The sequence below is a fragment of the Gobius niger genome (assembly GCF_951799975.1).
Source record: "Gobius niger genome assembly, chromosome: 10".
NCBI classification, from domain to species: domain Eukaryota; kingdom Metazoa; phylum Chordata; class Actinopteri; order Gobiiformes; family Gobiidae; genus Gobius; species Gobius niger.
The window spans coordinates 31,264,099-31,284,840 of record NC_136861.1 but is presented as its reverse complement, the minus strand read 5'-3'; the positions used below and the strand labels follow the sequence as shown (position 1 = coordinate 31,284,840).

The 20,742-nt window shown below is 41.8% G+C and overlaps 1 protein-coding gene across 18 annotated transcripts in view; it reads left to right on the top strand.

The window, feature by feature from the left end:
* Nucleotides 1-20,742, top strand: part of cacna1aa (calcium channel, voltage-dependent, P/Q type, alpha 1A subunit, a) — a 137,466-nt gene that overhangs the window by 66,501 nt on the left and 50,223 nt on the right. For 13 of the 18 annotated variants that reach the window (XM_079565301.1, XM_079565299.1, XM_079565296.1 and 10 more), the window contains exons 10-24: nucleotides 6,509-6,589; nucleotides 6,879-7,085; nucleotides 8,004-8,116; nucleotides 8,204-8,316; nucleotides 8,509-8,640; nucleotides 8,836-8,908; nucleotides 9,135-9,252; nucleotides 9,897-9,964; nucleotides 10,065-10,171; nucleotides 12,293-12,343; nucleotides 14,652-14,823; nucleotides 16,015-16,424; nucleotides 17,709-17,900; nucleotides 19,738-20,078; nucleotides 20,163-20,295. In XM_079565301.1, the coding sequence (XP_079421427.1) occupies nucleotides 6,509-6,589; nucleotides 6,879-7,085; nucleotides 8,004-8,116; nucleotides 8,204-8,316; nucleotides 8,509-8,640; nucleotides 8,836-8,908; nucleotides 9,135-9,252; nucleotides 9,897-9,964; nucleotides 10,065-10,171; nucleotides 12,293-12,343; nucleotides 14,652-14,823; nucleotides 16,015-16,424; nucleotides 17,709-17,900; nucleotides 19,738-20,078; nucleotides 20,163-20,295 (2,311 nt within the window). The remainder of the gene's footprint in view (nucleotides 1-6,508; nucleotides 6,590-6,878; nucleotides 7,086-8,003; nucleotides 8,117-8,203; nucleotides 8,317-8,508; nucleotides 8,641-8,835; nucleotides 8,909-9,134; nucleotides 9,253-9,896; nucleotides 9,965-10,064; nucleotides 10,172-12,292; nucleotides 12,344-14,651; nucleotides 14,824-16,014; nucleotides 16,425-17,708; nucleotides 17,901-19,737; nucleotides 20,079-20,162; nucleotides 20,296-20,742) is intronic. The other 5 variants (XM_079565295.1, XM_079565292.1, XM_079565294.1 and 2 more) reach the window with 1 other exon arrangement.

Sequence of the window (20,742 nt, the reverse complement as noted above, 5' to 3'; positions counted from 1 at the left end):
CAACATTGCACAATGTTTTTTTGTCTTTTTTAATCATATACAAGTCATCCAGTACTGAAACAATCTAAATCTTCCAATACAAAAAAAAAAAAAATGATTTTTTCTACTGATTTCAGACTGAGCTGCAGTGGCTAAAAAGAGGTTTTGTTTTTGTGAATGTAAACAAGAACCACCTTGCTAACTTTTGAGGCAATGTTGCTTAAAGATTTGATTGAAATGTGACACTTACTACTGGCTGTCCTGACTCAGGTGGGCCATGGTGATGAAAGGGTGCTGTAACGCCTGCGCTGGGGTCACTCTGAGTCTGGGGTCGACAGATAGAAGACTTTTGAGAAGGTCCATACACATCCTGACATCTTCAGCCTGCTCTTCATCCTGGCACACGAAAGACTGTAACAAGACAAGAAGAGTTGGTTGACAAGTTAGATTCTCAAATGCACATTGATTGAACATGGCTCTAGCTCCAAACTGCTCTATGCATTTACGACAACAATATATTATCAAGTACAAATGTCAGAGGAGAGTAAAAGTCATCCAGGCTTAAAGCACTTACATTGAGCAAATCGTCCAACGTCGTCAGGTCATTCTGGAGTGGACCGGGTTCTCCTGGTTCTTCATGATTAACACGTCTGTATTCTTCAGGCGTCAGGAGCCTCCATGTTGGATTCGGTCGGCCGTCTTCTTCTTTGGTGAAATAGGACTGTGTGTACCTTCCGTTATTAAGCATGTCGTCAGGAGGCATCCCGAGCAGATCCACCATCATCTTCATCGATTGATATCCGCAGCAAGGAAACAGCTTTTTCCCCGCAAGAAGACGGGCCAAAATACAACCCAGTCCCCACATGTCGATGGGAAAGTCGTGCACACATCCCAAAGTCACCTCTGGAGCCCTGTACGCAGAGGGCTGTCTGATAACTCCCTTCTTTACCTCTGAGGAGGTGAGGGCCATACCAAAGTCGATCAGTTTGAACCTATAAGGCTGGTTGGTCAGCATGACGTTATCCGGCTTTAGGTCAGCGTGGATCACGTCGATGTCTTTCAGGGCGTTGAAGGCAACGAGCAGCTGCTGGACGATCGGCCGGACCTCACCGATAGGTAGCGCAGGCCTGTGCTTTGTGAGGAGGTCCCACAGACTGATGTTCAGCATCTCAAAGACGAGACACGTGAGGCCCATGTGCTGGAAACACTCTTTGAACTGCACCACGTTACAGCGTTCACTGTCCAGCTGTCCGATTCTCTCCAACATCTGCACCTGTAACAAGAAAACACAGTTAGACGTGTCCTGGGTCGTTTAAACATGACCATGAAAAACTAAAGCGATCTTACCTCCCTCTCCGCCTCTCTGATCGCTGCAGGATTCTTCAGCATTTTCACTGCCACTCTCTCGTTGGTGTCCATCTTCAGGCACTCCACTACCATCCCAAAAGAGCCTTCACCGAGAAACCTCAGCACAGTGTAAGCGGCAGTTTGTCCCTGAAGGACGTCGCCCTCACAAAGTTCTGCAATAAAACAAAAACAAAGAAATGTAAACGACCAAACAAACCTGCTCGGGGTGCACAACAATAAATACATATATACACATACAGTGGGAGAAAAAAGTGATCACACTGTTTGGAATTACTCACACTTCTGCCTAAATCAGTCATAGAATGTGTTCTGATCTTTATTAATATCATAAGAATGAATAAACATGTAAACATTCAAAGGTTCGGGGGGAATAGATGAGTACACGCCCTGAATCTCACTGAACTGCAGTTTTGTAAAGAGCAATGATCTAAGATTCATCCTGAGCCTCAACAGTTTGTCAACAGTTGGTCATTTTACAGGGAAATGACATAAAAAGCAACATGTCTTAATGACGGTAGGCTATATACTGGTTAAAAGTGAAACATTTGAGCAAATAAACGTGTTTTACCTCTTCAAATCTCTCTCTCTTAAATGCAAGGGTGTAGGTTTGGTGTTACTATTGGTGGGGAACAACATCACATGTTTCCGTCGGACATGTAAATGCGCCTCATGTAATAAGGCAGAAGCTCTGTTGCAACCCAAAAATATGAATATCTCCGTGAATATTTGACCAATCAACATGAAACAAAAAGTGTTGTGGTGCCGATCATCCTCTCCCAAGCTTAAAGAGCCCACATGTGACTCAAGTCTTTGAGAAAGATGGGGGGACAACTTGGCCATCCTAAAATATTGGTGGTCCCCACGCAAACAACGGCCATGCTTCAGTGCACCTGACAAGCTTTGAGTCCTTCCCCACTACTATTCACGTAATCAACGCAGCTATTCCTTAACTCAACACAACCTATGCACTACTTAAGTGAGTTTCTGATCTGTTAAATACATGTCTTTTTATCTTTGCGTGTAGGAAATGGTTTTGCTGCATCGGTTCCCGCCCTCCTCCCACTCGCCTGGGTCAGACTTTACAGCGAGCACCGCTGTGTGCTCCGACCGCACCCTCTGTCCGAGTTTCGTGTTAATCTGACCTAAATATTCTTTCCCCTGGTATGCAGTGGTCTTTGTTTAAGGACTGAACCCTTGTTTGCTGGAAAAATGCCCACAAAATCTGAAGGAACTCACTTTGGGAACCACTGTCGCACGCAAACATAGCATTTCTAAATGTTCTCCCGTTTGAGTCTTGTTTTGTCACCAGTTTAGTGTTTTATGGAGTTGATTTGTTTAAATATAATGAAACATGCATAAACTATTGCAATAATAACATCAATTGTCAAGACAGTTGTTAACAAACGTTCTCTGGAAAGTGCAAAGACTCAGAGGAGACCTTCAGAACCTGTACTGTACCACTTAAACCATCTCCTAAACCACAAAACTCTTTAAATGATACTTACCAGAGAAATCCATGTTTGCCGTAGTTTCCATCTGGTGAAAGTTGATATCCGCTGTGTAGACGTAAGTCGTACAGGAGCAAAAATAATCCGTCTTTCTGGGCAAATGTGTTGATCAGAATGGCTGCTCTCAACTTTGCATGTTACATGTAATAAGCCTGACCAACCCCAGCCAATCAGAAACGCCTTCCGGAACGTGAGGGCCTATTATTGCCATGACGATGATGCCATTAAAATTTTGTTTTTGTTTAAATCAGAATGGAACCTCAAATAGACCCTTTAACTGCTGACATCATCAGTGACATCATCTGGAGGCAGGAAGTGATCAAGAGAAATAAGATTAAAGAAGAAGAAGATCTTTATTTATATAGCGCCTTTCACAGACATATAGTCACAAAGCGCTTTACATGAGACAATTGTACATTCACTCCATACTCGGTGGTGGAAAGCTACGTTTGTAGCTTCAGTTTCCCTGTCAGAGGCGCTTTCGCGACTGCACACGTCTGCGCCAACGGACCCTCTGACCACCACCAAATTAAACTAAAACTAGCGATTATAAGTGTAAAACTACAACTAAAAAATGTGGACTTGTTGTGGCTTAATGTGCCAGACCAAGAGGAATGACATTTGAGATGATAAAATAAGGTTTATTTGATATTTCCAAAAACAGTTAAACATTTGTTTATCGTTACCATGGCAACAGCTCCAATGGAAATAGATACGAATCTAACTTCCTGCCTCCAGCTACGTCCCAAATGTTTACAAACAATTAAAGGGTCTATAGATACAGTAGAATGCATCTTTGGAATTGACTCTGTGCATAACTTCAAATCATAACAACGCCGCCCAAGAAGTGACTTCCTGTTTTGATCCAGCAAGCCAAAATAAAAGCACACAGCTTGTCTCATTGATTAGTTCAGCAAGTACTTGCAACATTGCAAGAATTTAATTAAATACACACATTTTAAGAGTTGCTAATAGTTTGAGAAAAAAGTGTCTGCACAAATGTATAGCTCCCAAAAAGTATTTATTGCTTACACCAGATGTAATGTTTCGGGCGTTGTTTGAGGCATTGCGTGCGGACACTGTTTTCTCATCCTTGTGTTCTACTTTGATCCTGCACACTAATTGTGACGGGATGTGCGTGTTTTTTGTTTTTCTAACACTATCGTCTGTTAATAGTTTGGCAGAAAGAAAGTTGAACTCATGAACTGCTGAACCAATGAATGAGATGGTGCTTTTATTTTGTCGTGCTGGATCGAAACAGGAAGTCACTTCTTGGGCGGTGTTGTTATGATTTGAAGTTATGCACAGAGTCAATTGTTCATGCTCGAAGCAGCCAGAGGGGGGAAACAAATAAAGAGAAAGAGGGAAATGTAACTTTCTCCTAGTTCACCACCATTATTTAAACAAATGCTGAATTATGAATATTTCTCTACTGAAGATACAGGGACGTGGAGAGGAGCAAATGCTATACACTCATTATGCTAACGAGTGCCGTTTTTTGCTTCTACTGAACAATTTGTTGTGAATAAACATCTGTACAGATTTTAGCTTGACTCTATTGGTGTTTGATAAATACTGCATGTATATATTCCATAGTGCTTTATCTTTTAATGCAACATGTTTGCTTTTCTTCTTCGTAAGACGCATTGAGTTGCCTTGTGCAGGAAATGTGTGGCATAAAACAGCCAGAAAACAGTTAAAACAGAGTGAAAAATTGTGATTCCCATGAAAGGCTTTCTTCCCCCTTGGCTAGACCAGACAACACAAGATGGAACGTCAAACTGAGTAACAAGAATAACATTGCCTACAGCCTTGGGATTAGAATTACCGCGGGACCTCAGGTAAAAAGTGAATATTCGTTTGAATCTGCGACCTTTCAAATCTGTCATTTTAAAAAGGTAATTGGGTAATTCTGCAAACTCCGAGGTCCCCTGGTGATTCTATTTTCTTTTCAATACCATACTGGTCTTGTTTAACGGAACCCAGAGCCCTATTAATAAGAACCATTAAACCATAAGAAAGACCAAAGGACAAGTTTAAGAGGAGAATGACAGAATATGAATGAAATTGAATATGAGAAGTGCAGGGGTCTGTATTGTTCAGTGTCATTTAAAAGTCTGGCTGAAGGATGAAGGAAATCGAGAATCGTAGATATGTCTGTAAAGAGCCACATCCTGATTAGTGCGTTTACAATTAGGAATGAATAGGTTCTAAATCCAGAATGAATCAAGTAATCAAGTAACAACTCAAGGTTAGACCAGGACTGAAGCATGTCTGAAACAGGACTGAACCAGGACTTTACCAGGCCATCTCAAATAGGGCTGGGCGATATGGACCAAAAGTCATATCCCGATATATTTAGGTTCAATATCGATCTACGATATATATCCCAATATTCTTTTCGCAAAGTGAGAGCTGTGAAATGAAATGTTCAGTCAAAGTCAAATCAAATCCGAGTGGTTTAAATATTTTGATTTTTTTTTTCTTTACCCCATTTACTGTTAAAAACGTCTATGTCTGTTGCATATCACTAAACTATAGCCTAAACCAGGGGTGTCGAAGTCGTTTGGGTCGAGGGCTGAAATTCAGCCCCCATGGCGGGTCGCTGGTCGCATATATTGTGAAGGACTGTGGCCTCATAAATAACAACAGCTATTGCACTTTATCAGCCTGTGTCACATGTTTCTCAAAGAGCTGCATGAAGTCATTATTCATTCACTCCACACTCGATGGCAGTACATTATTATTGTAGCCACAGCCGCCCTGGGGCAGACTGATCATTTACCACGTGGCTATAATATGCTGTTTATATCCTGATCTCTTATTATGTCAGTGCCCTCTGCTGGACACGTGTGGCATTCTTTCCTTTTTAAAAAAGAATTAAGCTGCCCCCTAGTGGCTGGAGTGGGCAAACTCACTGAGTTGTTTCGTTAAAAATCCATAACTCCGCACAGGAATGGGCTAGAGACTTACTTCTTTTTTTTTTACATGCTCAGGAATTCATGATCCTCAAAGGGCCACAGTAAATCATCTCGCACCTCGACCTTGACACATGTGGCCTAAACTGAGACAATGAAATATGACTTATTAAAGTATTACTTACATTTTAGTCCTTAATAATCACATGAAATATAATTAATAATAATTGCTCTTAATTTAATTGTGTTTTCGTCAGTGGTTTTGAGATAAGTTCTTGTCTTTATCCAAAACATTCCCAAACATAATCATCTTAAACTAAACCACAAATGACTCTTTACAAACAGCACAGGCTCAGCTTCATCTCTGTGGAGGCACAGCTGTGTGAATCCGGAGGTGAGGGAGTTCATGATCAGTGCATCAGAGCGGGTAGCAGCGAGAGAATGGAGTGATTAGCGCTGCGGCTAACGCAATGCTAACGGGGGGAAATGCAATAGTCCGTGGCCATCAACTGCTTGGGCCAAAATCACGTGCCTCCCTAATCCTAAGGCCATGTCGACCTCTCATTGGCTGCAGCAGAATAAAGTGAATGTCCTGAAGTGGCCACCTCAGTCTCCTGACCTCAGTATCATTGAGCTTCTCTGGGGAGATCTCAACCATGCAAGACAGCCTAGGAATTTACAGGAACTGGAGGCTTTTTGCCTGAAAGAATGGTCAGTTTTACCATCTTGTTGCAGGGTCGCGAAGAAGAGCCACCAAGAACCACAAGAGCAAAGCCGAGCTGCTGAACCCAGAGGAAGGAGAGGGGGACCTCGTGGGTAAGAGGCCATACCACTCTGAAAATAATGTATTGGCTCTTCTGAAATGTAATGTTTTCATGGTAAACCTAAGCCATTCTATGCAGACAATGGCCTCAACTGCCTTTATTTAGAAGGATCAAATCGTTCTGTTGCGTAAAAGAACATTTTCTTCAAGTCAATAATCAATCACTGCTTCTGTACTGAGCAATCCAGCGCTCAAAGTGTGTTCATCAATGGTTAAGAGTGAGAGCTTGTATAGCTTTTCCCCCACTTTTTGTAACCCGTCACGCTTTTGACCCCTGTCCAGGTTCTCCGTTTGCCCGGGCCAGCCTGAAGAGCAGCAAACTGGAGGGCTCCAAGTTCAAGCGGCGGGAGAGGCGGCTGCGCTTCTTCATCCGCCGCGTGGTGAAGACCCAGGCCTTCTACTGGACCGTGCTGTGCCTGGTGGGCCTGAACACGATGTGCGTCGCCGTGGTGCACTACGACCAGCCCGAGCCCCTGTCCGACTTCCTCTGTGAGTGAGCGGGACAGTTGGGGATTGGGGAGAGGATAGCAGCCTTCAGGCCTAGATTACACAGATTAGGATTGGGAATGGGAAGTCGACGCCTGCAGGGGATAAGCAGAAGTTGGGTGGGCTGTCTTTCCTAACAGTGTTGTAGAATTAGCTAATGTCAGAATTTCAGATGGAGGGCAGCGGTGGTTGCTCTTTTCTTAACGGCCAAAATAAATCATTCCTTTGTTCAAATATCAGTACCTATTTACCAGCCATGTTTCCAAGTGATTTGCTGTCTTAACACTGGGTTAACAGGGTTTTCGTCAGGCATTAAACACCATTGAATGAAATGAAGACCCTAAATGTCTAAATATGTAAATATTCACACTTTAACATACAAGAAATGTATCAAAAATGCAAAAAATATGATCTGGAGCACATTCAGTTGTACATTTCATACAACTTTCTGGACAAAAGACAAATCTTTAGAAATTAAAATAAATAAATACTTCTTTTTAGGCATTGAAATAGCATCAAAAGCCTGACAATTTTACTTGCCGCTGCCTAGACCCTGGTTAGGATTAATCATGTTTCCATAAAATGAATTAGGGTAGTGTCCTATTTCCATAATTACCATGTTATTACGCCTTTACCCACCATGCTAACACTGGGCTTTAATGTTGAATCTAATCATTTGTTGCATAGAAGTCCATATGTGAATATAGTTCACAGATTTGAATTAGAGATTCTTAACTAGCCACCCTCTAACAGATTGCTGGAAGTTGCATGAGCAATTTTACAAAAGTACTGCTTCAAACTTTCATTATTACTCAAAATAAAAGGTGGAGCAGCTTTTTTTAACGCCATAGGAAATCCTGTTAGAAGCTTTCCACAAGATGTATCTTCATTTTCCTTTTTCTTTTTTGTCCCCACCATTAGATTACGCTGAGCTCCTGTTCCTGGGGATCTTTCTGACTGAGATGACGATAAAGATGTACGGCCTGGGCAAACAGGCCTACCTCAACTCCTCCTTCAACTGCTTCGACTGCATTGTAAGTCCACAGCTCATCAGGTTTAGCATTTACTCTGTCTGTTACCAATGTTGCATCTGAATGTTCTCCTCTCTTCCCTCCTGCTAGGTGATCTCGGGCAGTATTTTTGAAGTCTTCTGGTCCATAATCCAGCCCGGCACCTCGTTTGGCATCAGCGTGCTGCGAGCTCTCAGGTTATTGCGGATCTTCAAAGTCACCAAGTGAGTTCCAGCTTTGATTCAAGCAACGTCCTCTTGCAGAGATGGGCAAGTGTTGCTTTGTGGCGGGCCGATTTCCTTTGCACCTGAACCTGACATTGCCTACCCCGTGCCCCCCGTGCCCCCCGTGCCCCCTGTGCCACCTGTGTCGGGCGCCTTTCAAGTGACAGTAGCGTTTCTTCTTCTCGTGTTTAGGTACTGGGCGTCCCTGCGAAACCTGGTGGTGTCTCTGCTCAACTCCATGAAGTCCATCATCAGCTTGCTCTTCCTGCTCTTCCTCTTCATCGTGGTGTTTGCCCTGCTGGGAATGCAGCTCTTTGGCGGACAGTCAGTCTCTAAAAATTCAAATCTTTCTGTTTTTTGTGTGTGTGTGTAATTCACACAGTGTAACAACAATGTACAACAACAAAACTCGCTTTGCCACATCAGAATAGTGTATAAAAGGAAACTGCCGTACAAGCACTAGCTAAAGAGTAGGCTTCCAAAAACCTGTTTTGCTAACGTTCTCATTTCTCCTCCTAGATTCAACTTTGAAAATGGCACTCCTTCGACAAACTTTGATACCTTCCCTGCAGCTATAATGACCGTGTTCCAGGTAGGTCAAAGAGACTTATGAATGTGACTTTTAAATGGAGCATATCATGCAAAAAAAAAAGTCGACTTATGGATTTCAGCCGTATTACAGTGTTGCTCTTTGATTAGATTTTTTTTTTTTTGACTATTGGTGACTATTGTATTGTAGTTTGTTATGATGGAGAGCAAGTTTTGAAATATGTAGTTGCAAAGACAGTACATGTAGATAATTGGTGTGCGTATGGCAGATCCTGACGGGCGAGGACTGGAACATGGTCATGTACGACGGCATCCAGTCTCAGGGCGGAGTCAACAAGGGCATGGCCTTCTCTGTCTTCTTCATCGTCCTCACACTCTTTGGCAACTGTATCCTTTCTTTCTACTCAATTCTTTGAGATTTGGCACTCGAAGCTTGCCGTTAGCATGTAGCATGAAGCTAACGTTAGAATTATAGTTAGCATAGATACAGACGGCATCTCTGGAATTGCCCATACAGTATATGATCATGTTTGAAGCAGTGGGGGGAAAACAACACGGAGAAAAATCTAAACTTTCTATAATTACTCCAAAATTACAACAACAAACGCTGAATTATCAACAAAGCTTTCTATCCAATATAGATACAAAGACATGGAGAGGAGCAAAGTAGTTCATCAGCCTATAAATACTTAAATAATGGAGAACATGATGCTTCACATTAGCATCATGCTACAATGCTAACGCTAGCTAAGACCACCATTTTTTTTCACCTCTACTGGAAAAAACGTCTGTATTCTCTGTTCTATGTTCAAATTTGGGCCGTTGAACCACTTTGTTCTTCGTCGTGTCTCAGTATGGTAGAAAATACATCTATTATTTTGTAATATGTGTGTTAGCGTGGAGGTAAAGGTGTTCCCTAAGATGCCATCTGTATCCCAAGCTCTATTGTGTTTATATAACATACATTTATATCCCATTTGCAATGTCTTTTTCCGTGCAAAGTGTGCCTGTTTTCCTATGACCACGTACAGACACACTGCTGAATGTATTCTTGGCTATCGCTGTGGACAATTTGGCGAATGCGCAGGAACTGACAAAGGTACGCTACTCGTCCACACATCTTTTTAAAGTAACTCTGAACCATAAAGTCACCTAGGGTTCAGTCCTGTTATTTCTAACCTCCCTCTCCTTGTGCGCAGGATGAGCAGGAGGAGGAGGAGGCTGCCACTCAGAAGATGGCTCTGCAGAAGGCCAAGGAGGTGGCCGAAGTCAGTCCGCTGTCCGCCGCCAACCTCTCCATCGCAGCGTGAGTTTGCCACTTCCTTTGCTTTTTTTATTTCAGTTTGTCTTTGTTTCTCGTATGTCACCTGTCTGTCACTTTCAACCAATTACCTCCCAATCCCTTCACGTTTCCGCCCCTACCCCTCGTCTCCTCAGCCCCATGGGGCCCGCAGCAGTAGAACCACCATCCTCCTACGCCTCGCCTCTTCTTCAACCTGTGTAAAAGCCATTATTTTCTCCCATTTCCTCTCTTTGTTCTAAGCGGAATAGATACAGACGGCATCTCGTCATTGAAGGGGGCGTGGCCTCGCCAAGGGGGAAAATAGAATCTTTTGGGAAACACACTTTTTCACTCTTTTTAGCCATTTTCTGGTGGAATATGAACTTATTTATCACATACATAAAGTCAGGTGTAAATCGGATCCATATGGATATTTTCTCACAGCAGATTGTGCAGTAGAAGTGAAAAAACGGCAGTTGTAGCTAGCGCTAGCTAACGTTAGCATTAGCCCGATGCTAACATGTAGCATCATGTTGGCATTCTCCGTTTTTTTATGTATTTATGGGCTGTTGAACCACTTTGCTCCTCTCCATGTCTTTGTATCTTTATTTAGTAGAAAACTATGTTCATAATTCAGCGTTTGTTAAAGTAGTTTTTAAATAATTAGAGAAAGTTTAGATTTTTTTTTAAATTGTTTTCCCCCTTAACTGTTTTCAAACATGACCATATATGGGCGATTCCGGAGATGCCGTCTGTATCTATATGTTAATCCTAATTATAGAGCTTCTTTATGTCTCTGCTAGTGTGTATTCTTTTTTATATTGTTTTCTTTTTTATTCGTAATATTAGTTGACTTTTGTATTTCCATAGATTATGTTCTACTGCACAAAAAAGACATCTGGATGAGTTGAATTTACTGGAAATAAGAATATTTGACCTTATTCTGAGTAATTCCGACTTGCCTATTGATAAAATCTGCCAGTGGAATGAGATTTTTTTTTACGCCACCTTTGAAACAGCGAGCTAACTTTGTCCCGCAGTAGCAGCGACAAGATCCACGCCTCCCCCGCCTCTCACGATGCACCCCTAACACGCCCCTCACCTGCCCCCGCACCATGTAAACATAAACGCATGTAGGGATCGCAAATGTTTAATGCAGCAGATGCAGCAACGGTTAGCGGCTAACACAGAGTTTAGCATTATGACAAACATCTGAGCGACCTGCTGTGATGCAGCTGAAATCCTCAGGAAATGTCTGTTTAATAATCCAATATCTACAGGGAGCCATCAGGTCTTTTAAATTATAATTGTTTATTTTTTACACTTGCAGGAAAGTGTATGAGGCGTTCAAGGGTTGCGGGAATTCAAAGTTTTTCACTGGAAATTTAGTTTTAAATGAAACATTAATGTTGTAAATGCCAAAAAACACAGACTTGCATGAAAGTTGCAGTTTAGCAAATAAATATAACAAACAATATAATATATAATATAATAATATAAGTATCAAAATGTTTACTTTCCCACATAGTTGATTTATTCTACTAATAAGATGTGTTGGATACAAGATGATTGATATTTCCCTCCTGTCATTGAACGTATGACAAGGGCGTGTTGAGGTGAGTGAAGGGTGTGGGTGAGAGGATTGACAAAAATCAATTCCAGGAGTATAACTGAGGGTATAGCTTTAAGTGCAATATGTTTTTTTTTTTTCTTATAAAGAGGTATTCCACTGACAGATAACTGACCAACTCAAATCAAGGTGAAATATTCTTATTTCAAGAAAATTGTGCTCATTTTAAGATTATTTTTTTCTTTTTTTCTTGCCATGTAATAATGACTGTGTTTCTGTGTTTCTTACATTTTTGAATTACGTAATTATTAATGAAATTCCAAATGTTGATTGTTTGAGTGTCTTTTTCTGTAAAGGGTTACATTCCAAAACATTTGTACTGTTTTACAAAACTTGGACGTGGAAAATTTTTGTTTGGAAACATTTTGGAAAGCGTTTTTTGGAAGCCTTTTTTCTTTTTTGTCTTTTTTGTTTTGTTTTTGTTTTTGTTTTTACTTTACTTTACCAGTAGCCACTTTTGGAATGAAATCCTGTGTGTTTTGGTCCATCTCACTCACAGCTGTTTCCCTCCTCAGCAACAAAGTACACAGTGAATGTCACAACGGCTCAGACCCATTTCTGGACTGGTATTTACTTATTTGTTCTTTTGTTGACCTTCTTTTTTTCTCTTGCTTTCTTTCTGATTATAATTCTTTCTTTTCCCACGTATTTTTGTTCCTTCCCCGACCATAAATATGATTTCCCCGGCTTTCTTTTAGCTATTATTGTGATTTATGTTCTTCTTTAACTATTTTCTGTTGCCTGCACCTGGCACTCTGGCTGCTGCTTTACTGTGGTTGACTTGAAGATGATACAAATAGACAAATGAGCAGATTTTTGAGAGAATCGGAGGGTAAAGGAGGTAGTTAGCTTGGATATTGAGTATAACATTATGACAGCAATATGCAGCTCCTTGTAATGGTTGGTATAAAGCATATTTGCAACAAGTGTATATTTTAGTTTTTTTTTGTTTAAATAATTTGTAATCAAGAATTATTCTAGCTAGAGATGCACCGATCCAGCTTGTTTTTTAAACTTCCAATACGAGAACTGATCTTATCCTGAACTTATTATTTTAGGTGACTAATAGTTTCAGTCCCAGTCTTAATTAGTTTATGCTAGCATTAGCATACTGCTGCTAGCTGCAGTAATTTGCGCGGCAATCAAAAGCACGTTTGTGGAGTATAAACTAACTTGGCGATTGAAGTCTCCAGGTGCTGAGTTTTAAAATAAGCCAAAACAAGTATCGGTCAGTATCGGATATTTAGACCGATACCAGTATGGAATCGGTGCATCCCTAGTTCTAGCCAGTTGAATTTGGTTGGCAGGATGCCTAAGATGCAGAACCTTTTTTTCAGTGGGCTTATCTGGCTGAAAAAATATCTGTTTTTGTGAGCTGAACCCACCTTTGTCTAGAGCTAGCACCTTTTCCCACATGCAATAGTGGCCAGCGCTAACAAACAGTTAGCTAACAGTTAGCTGTCAAATCTTAGATGCACATTTGATTTATTTGGATACAGTCGTTATGTATTAGGATTCATATTAGAAAGGTATACATGCTTTCCAGTCATGTGACTTTTGTTGTTATGGCGGCCATTTTGAATACCGAAGTAGAATTATGCAGAACTACAACATGTAACAATATCTCTACTCAGGATGAAAATGAAAGACATTTGATTGACAGTACCATTTTTATTTACTCGTAATCATTGCTCAAGAAGATTACAGTAAAAACATGGCCCCAAAGAGTGCATGTATATGTGAACAAACGAGTGAGTCACTTTTTAAGATTTTAGCATGCTACCATTTAACTTTTAGCTTCAACAGCTCAGCTCTGACCTCTTCAAGAGAAAGCCCTGAACCACACTCCAAACATCCAGCTTTGGCTACAACATGTGACAGAGGTCAGAGCTGAGCTGTAGTATTTCCTCAGTGTTCACAGATGTGAGCCACACATGTGTTTATCGCGTTGAAGCTGCTAACCGGTAGCATGCTAACGTCTTGGGCAGCTTAAATACTGACTCAGACATGACAGACTGTAAAAATCACAGAGAAAGGATTTCCGTTTCATGAGTAGAGATATTGTTACATGTTGTAGTACTGCGTTATTGTACTTCGGTATTCAAAATGGCCGCCGGAACTATGCGTGATGTCATTGGAAACGCATGTTTTATGCCAGAGCATTGTTCTACTCTATAGAATAGGATTTACCTGGTTTATCCTCATTGCTTGATTTGTATATCAGTAGTTACAGGAACACTTTTGGACTGGTGTGATGGATTGGGGGAACAGGCCAAAACAGTTGCTGGAACACACCCATTAAACACTATCATGGCATTTAAAATCTTTGCCAGATCCTTTACCACCTAACATGGGGGATCAAATTAAGCACTGCTTATCCTCCATTCTACCTTCCTGCATGGTTTCCCAAAGGTAAACGCGACTAAAACGAAACTTTGGCAAGCCATGTAAACAACCAGCCCTTCCTGGTTGTGTTCCAGCCAAAAGCGTGTGTGGTCCTGTGTCTTTGTATCCTGGCTATTTTCCTGTACCTACATCTTCAATGGTGGTCTTCACGATTATTCTATACGTATAAGATACAGCGGGCTCAGAAAGTTTTCTTTCTTTTTCATTTTGATACTGATTATACTGCAACATACATAATTAGTAGTGTCCAGGACTTCTCTATGAACGTTGTGCTGTTTTTGAACATTCTTAACAGTTTAGGTCAGTGGCAATTTCCATTCATTGCCCATGACTCAGATTTTTAAAGTCAAACAAAATATTACATTTTGCAACCTAATAACAATAATAGGCTTCGAACACTTCCTGAGATCCGCTCTAAGCCTCTCTATGACCACGTCTGACTTTCGTTCGTTGTACTTGTCTTTACAGCAAAGAGCAGCAGAAGAACCACCTCGGCAAAGGGGTTAACAAGTCGGTGTGGGAGCAGCGGACTAAAGAGCTGAGGAAGCAGACCATTGCATCCAGTCGCGAGGCCCTGTATAATGACGTAGAACACGACGATCGTTGGAAGGCAAGGACTGGGAGGGAGGAGCAGAACAATGTAAAGGACAAGGCAAACCCCGATGCCCTTAGACTTGTGCTACCCCTGTACACAAGTGACGGCAGCGCAATTTTATCATAGGCATTAGTTAGTGCAATCTTTCATAATGGACTTGTGCTATCCAAATGTTTTGTCATCGCTAAACTTGAGAACCAGACGAGTTTTCAAATGTAATAACATCTCGGTAAAAACTTGTTTCGCCTTAAAGACCCTTTGCCAGCTTTGTTGGGTTTTTGTAGTTAAATAAAAAATGACTTTTCTCAGTATATAGATGAAGATAGCAACGCATCATACTGGGGGCGTGGCCTTGCAGTGAAGGAAAGGAAGTTTGTTACGGGAATCACAATTTCTCTGTCTTTTTAGACGTTTTCCGACTATGAGCATATTTTGCACACACAAATAAAGTCCAAATCAGGTCTTGCCTCAATCTTGCATTAGAAAATTAACCAGATTGTCCAGTAAAATAGAAAAAACGGCACTCTAAGCTAGCCATTAGCATGTAGCATTAAGCTAACGTTGGTATTACGGTTACCATTCTCCGTAATTCATGTATTTATGTGCTATCGATCTGCTTTGCTCCTCTCCATGTCTATGTTATTTTTAGTAGAAAATCCACATCCATAAGTCAGCATTTCTTAAAGTAGTTGTGGAGTAGAGTTGTTTTTTTTCTCTCCATTGAACGTGACCATTTGTGGCCGTCCCCAGAGAATGCCGTCTGTGAGGTTATACTGGCAAGTCTCTGAGGGAATGCACTTGCATCATATTCCTGCTAAATGGAGCCCTAATTGTTCCACAATGAGAGGCAAAATCAAATAATAACATTTGATAACTAAAACTATGCACTTACATACCCTATATTGATACATTTGTGAAAAACAGACCTTTGTGTGAGTGTGATTATACAACTAGCAGCTTGCTGTTTATATTAGCATTTCCCCGACAGTTGTGAAGTTGTGAAACGTGCTTCAAAATTTAAATGAAAATGTAGCAATTACAATTAATTAGGGAATATAAAACTAACAAATGAATACTTTACCGTCACGCCTATAAAATAAATAGTTGAGCCATTGCGTTTGGTCATGGCACAGTATTTGGAAACACAAAGAATAAAACAATAAAATCTAGACCTACTTCCATTTTGAATTACAATTTCATTTTAATTCCGCCGTCCCTTTTTATATGTCGCTCTAGGTCAACTTCGCCAATCAAGTGCGCCCGGACATGAAAACCCACCTGGATCGCCCCCTGGTGGTGGACCCGAGAGAGAACCGCAACAACAACACGAATAAAAACATCCCTTGCAACTCGGACCCTTGCTTCAGCCAGCCTCCCCCCAACAACGAGCCCCAGAGGGTTCCTGAACATCCTGGGGAGGGGAGCGCCGGCGTCAATGGTGGGGGCCCGAACCCAGCCAGGCCGCCCCTGGAGCGGGGAGAATCCTCCGAGAGCCGGCGCAGTCGAAAGGCCGACCCCCACCACCACTCTTCGCACGGTCGACTGGACGTCACCGCCGTCCCAGGGTCCGAAGAGAGGCCGTCCAAGAGGCACCACCACACCCGCAGCGGCAGCAGAGGGGGGCAGTCCGAGCACAGGAAATCAAGGTATTCAAACGAGTCAGATTTGGATGCGTCGTCGGGCTTTGTCACTAAATATAGGTGCTATTACTGACATTATATTTCCGTCAAATGTTTTGCAACAGTCCAAGTAATCCACTGGCAAAGAGATCACACTAAAGGTGAAATAACACAATAACCTTTAGGTACAATTCTGCCTTCAGTCGCAGTAGGTGGCCGTTGTCGAGGTAATGCGCAGTGCCATTCGACTTCCAAATTTGACAAAGTACTCTCCAAGTATTTCACGAAACTGTCCTGCCTGGTCACAATTGGAAAAATCAGAGTTTTAGGACTGGAGAAAGTGCCCATAGGAAATTGGTGTTTTTTTTACTAGATTTTTTATAAGCCATGTCGTGTTCTGTATAGTGAACCTTTTGTAATTGTTCAGTTTGTAATCGATGTATTTGAAACCGGTCTCTCTTGCAAATGAGAAAGATAGTCTTAAGGGACAATCTTATATAAATAAAGGATAAAGGATAAATACAATAAAATCACAATTATTCATCAACTCAATGCAAGGTGTATCCTCTGAACAATTCAAAGCAGTGCAAATGATATCAAGTATGTTCACTTTATTGCCGTTGTGAGCACATACTGTGGGAGGGACGGCTCTGAGAAGGGTGGAGTTTGGAGAGTTGTACAGTTAGTGTTATTTGTGTTATCATTCATAGAAATGAAAAGGGGAAGCGCGGTTCAATCCTAACTTGTGCAGACATCTAGCCGTTAGCATTAGCCGCAAATTATGAACGACCCAGATGTTAGCAGCTGTTATCAAACCATCGACCACATGTAGGTGAGGTCAAAGCCTAGTTAGAAATCATTAATGAATGTACAGACCTTTGGCCTCTGAGCTAAATGCTAAATCGTATTCAGTTACGTTTCTGCTTTTTGTGGCATCGGACACACATCCAATGGCCACTAAACATCATCTTATACGATGTCAATAATAAAGAAACCACAGAAATGATATAAATTCCGTGAAACTGACATACATAACTCGCCGTACTTTGATATTACGCCTGGCTTCCGCATTCCTTTGTTTGGGTATGGAGCGCAGGTAGCTAACAAAATGTACGCATTTTAGGAACAGGCTCAGATAGCTAAAGGCATGTTATTACAAATCATTTTGCTTAAATTTCAATGAATTGCTCTGTCACACAGGCTATGGGGGGATAGTTTGGGGTCTTTCTGAAGCCTCCAGCAGTGGTCCTACTAGAAGATTAGAGATCCTTTAGTAACCATTCGAGCTACTGTACGTGTTTTTCGTCGCAGGTCCCATCGTAAGAACACTCAAGACGAGGATGGCAACGGTAACGGCGGAGCTGGCAAGTCGGGGCGGCACAGGAGGAAGACGGAAGGAGGGCGCGGTGAAGGAGACCAGGAGGAAGGAGAGAGGAAGCCACGCAGGAGTCGCCACGGCAACCAGGACGGCGAGGGGAAAAGGATGTGCCAACACCGGAGGAAGTACGTTTGGTTATATTCGGGCCTGACCGATATGGATCTTGGAAGCTTGAAGTGCTACAAGCTAACACAATAACAAAGCAAAACAAAAAAAGAAATCAAGGCGCTTATTGCCATTTTTTTTCACCACGAATATAAGTGTCTCTAAACATAAACTGCTGTAAACCTGGTCTATGTGCAACCTGCATCATCCTCACAATTGTGGTACAAATTTAGCTCCACGCCGTTGCTTGATATTTGACACTAATGCATTTCTGAGGCTAATGACACCCATACATTTGCCCAGCATCCTCCCGTGCAAAAAACAAAATATTTACCGAGCTTCGTTTGAAATGCATGGGTGATTATAACAGGTGCACAGTCTTCATTGTGATTTCACACAGCTTTACAGAAACCTTGGAGGCTCAGAGAGGGCTCATTTGAAAGCCCGAGCCCTCTTTCCTCCCATGCTAAAAATGGCAAGTCTCTATCGCGTTTCGTTCCGTAGATACTTGCAAAAGTCGTTGGCAATTTAATATCGGCAAGATTTTAGCCGATAAACGATATTGCCTTGGTGCCTACATGCCTATATTGGCAGTGTTGTGGAGTAACTGAATACATATATTTAGAATACGTATTTAGAATAAAGGTGCGACAGTGGCGCAGCTGGTAGAGCGGGTCGTCTCATGATCGGAAGGTCGGGGGTTTGAATCTCACCTCCTGAAAGTGCACACTGTCGTTGTGTCCTTGGGCAAGACACTTCACCCACATTGCCCCCAGTGTCTGCGTGTATGGATCAGAGTATGAATGGGTGAGTGGATCCTTGCTGTAAAGCGCTTTGAGTGCCTAATGTAGGTGGGAAAGCGCTTTATAAGTTGAGACCATTTACCATTTGCCAATAATAATTTTGGGTAACTCTATACCATTAAAGTTACTCTTTCATTTGAGGGTATTTAGAGTACAGTTACTTTCTGAAAATCAAAGGAATACATCACAATAGTCAATCATTCAATTTCAGTTTCATAACATTCATTTATAAGAAAGAAAACTGGGGAAATGTTTAGCTCTGTCCTTCTGAGCTGTGGACATTTGCAAAGTGCTTTTTTGCATTCCTAATGAGCAGTACATAAGCTGGTAACAGACAAGTAAGTTTAGCCTAAACATCTTCTTAAAGGTGCACTCACTATGCAACTTTTTTTGTAAAAAAGAAAAAAAAAGAGGCTGTATGGGTGGTTCGCTTTGCGCCTTTACTTTTAATCTTGGTGGCTCCTATGATGCTTCAGGATCAATTTCATTTCACAGTTTTTGAGGATTTCGAAATGGAATGTATATGTAACCATTGAAATCAGCATTGAAAACCTAAAAACAATTGTTCCCGGAGTGTCCTACAGGCCATCGAGATCATAAGTAAAGGCACTATGCTAGCCACCCAAGCACCGATTTTTCATAAAAACGTTCATAGTGCACCTTTAATCATAGAGCACTTTATGCATTAATATTATACAAATCATCGTGAAAGTATTCTATTCAGAATGCAGTACTCTGATTAGACAAGTAACGGAATACGTCACTAAATACATTTTAGGCGGGTATTCAGTATTCTGTAACTATATACAATACAAAGTATTCTCCCAACACTGTTTATCAGCCAGCATACCGGTTGGGCCCCGAGTTTACGTATACGTCCATCAGGCTGATTTATTTTGACGAAAACTCTCCCCAAGTTTTGAGAGGGGGGTGGACAGGTGGAAAGTCCACAGCAATTAAAGATCCAGAGACACGGAGGACAATGATGTGGTTCAACGGCCGACATTTGTACATGAATAACTTTAAAACTTCCTTCTGTCCGTTCTCTTTCCAGAGACTGCAGCCTGCCGAACCTGTCCACCACGCGCCCCATCCAGAAGATCTTTCGGCAGGACAGCGCCTACAGCGAGGACATGGACAACCTCATGAACACCAAGCTGATCTCCGGAAACAGCCCGCCCAGCAGCGACGCCCACGCCAACCTGGTCGCCAACCTGGAGCGGGCGCCCAGCTACGGCTCAGCGCTGCACCTCACCAGCAGCGGGACCCGCGGGAGCCTGGTCGCCATCGACAGCTACGGGCACCACCGCGCCAACAGCATCATCCGGCTGTACCACCCCGACTACACCGCGATAGACATGCCCATTTTCCCCTCTAAAAATGCTTTCCTTCAAGGTGGGAGACTCTTCTCATTGACCATTTTCTTGTTATTTGCCGTTGCTGTTCATCTTTCTAATGCATCTCGATATAACTTTTCAGTCAATAAAAATGCCAACACTGAGCCTTTGCCGGCGAAAAAGGACGACGATGATGACGATGACGCAGGAGGCGAAGGCGGACCCAGACCGATGGTGCCGTTCACGTCCATGTTCATCCTGACTACCTCCAACCCGTAAGCTCTAGAGTCTATAATATGTCATGGTTCTATCTAGACAGTGCATAAGGTATTTCAGGAAATTACAACAGCACAGCGCTCCCATGTCTTTTTCACTCATATTCAAAAATATTGACCTGTTTGGTATCCATGTTGACACTTAGATGGAAATATGCTCATTTTTGTCCTTTTTGGGAGATAGCAGCGACAGAAAAAGGCTGCATTATACACACACATGCACAAATGTGGATTTTTTTAATGTATTGAATTTTGCACTGCCAAAAAAACAAGGAACATTTTTTTATTTTGTACCAATTTTTTCCACATATGATGAGCTTATTCAAAAACTAAACAAGATATCCATCAACCCCCTCTGAAAACATCTATACAATAGGGGCCAGGACTCCCCTGGACCTTAGATTCCTAATCTCAGTGGCGTTTTCCTGATGAAATAAAAACAGATTG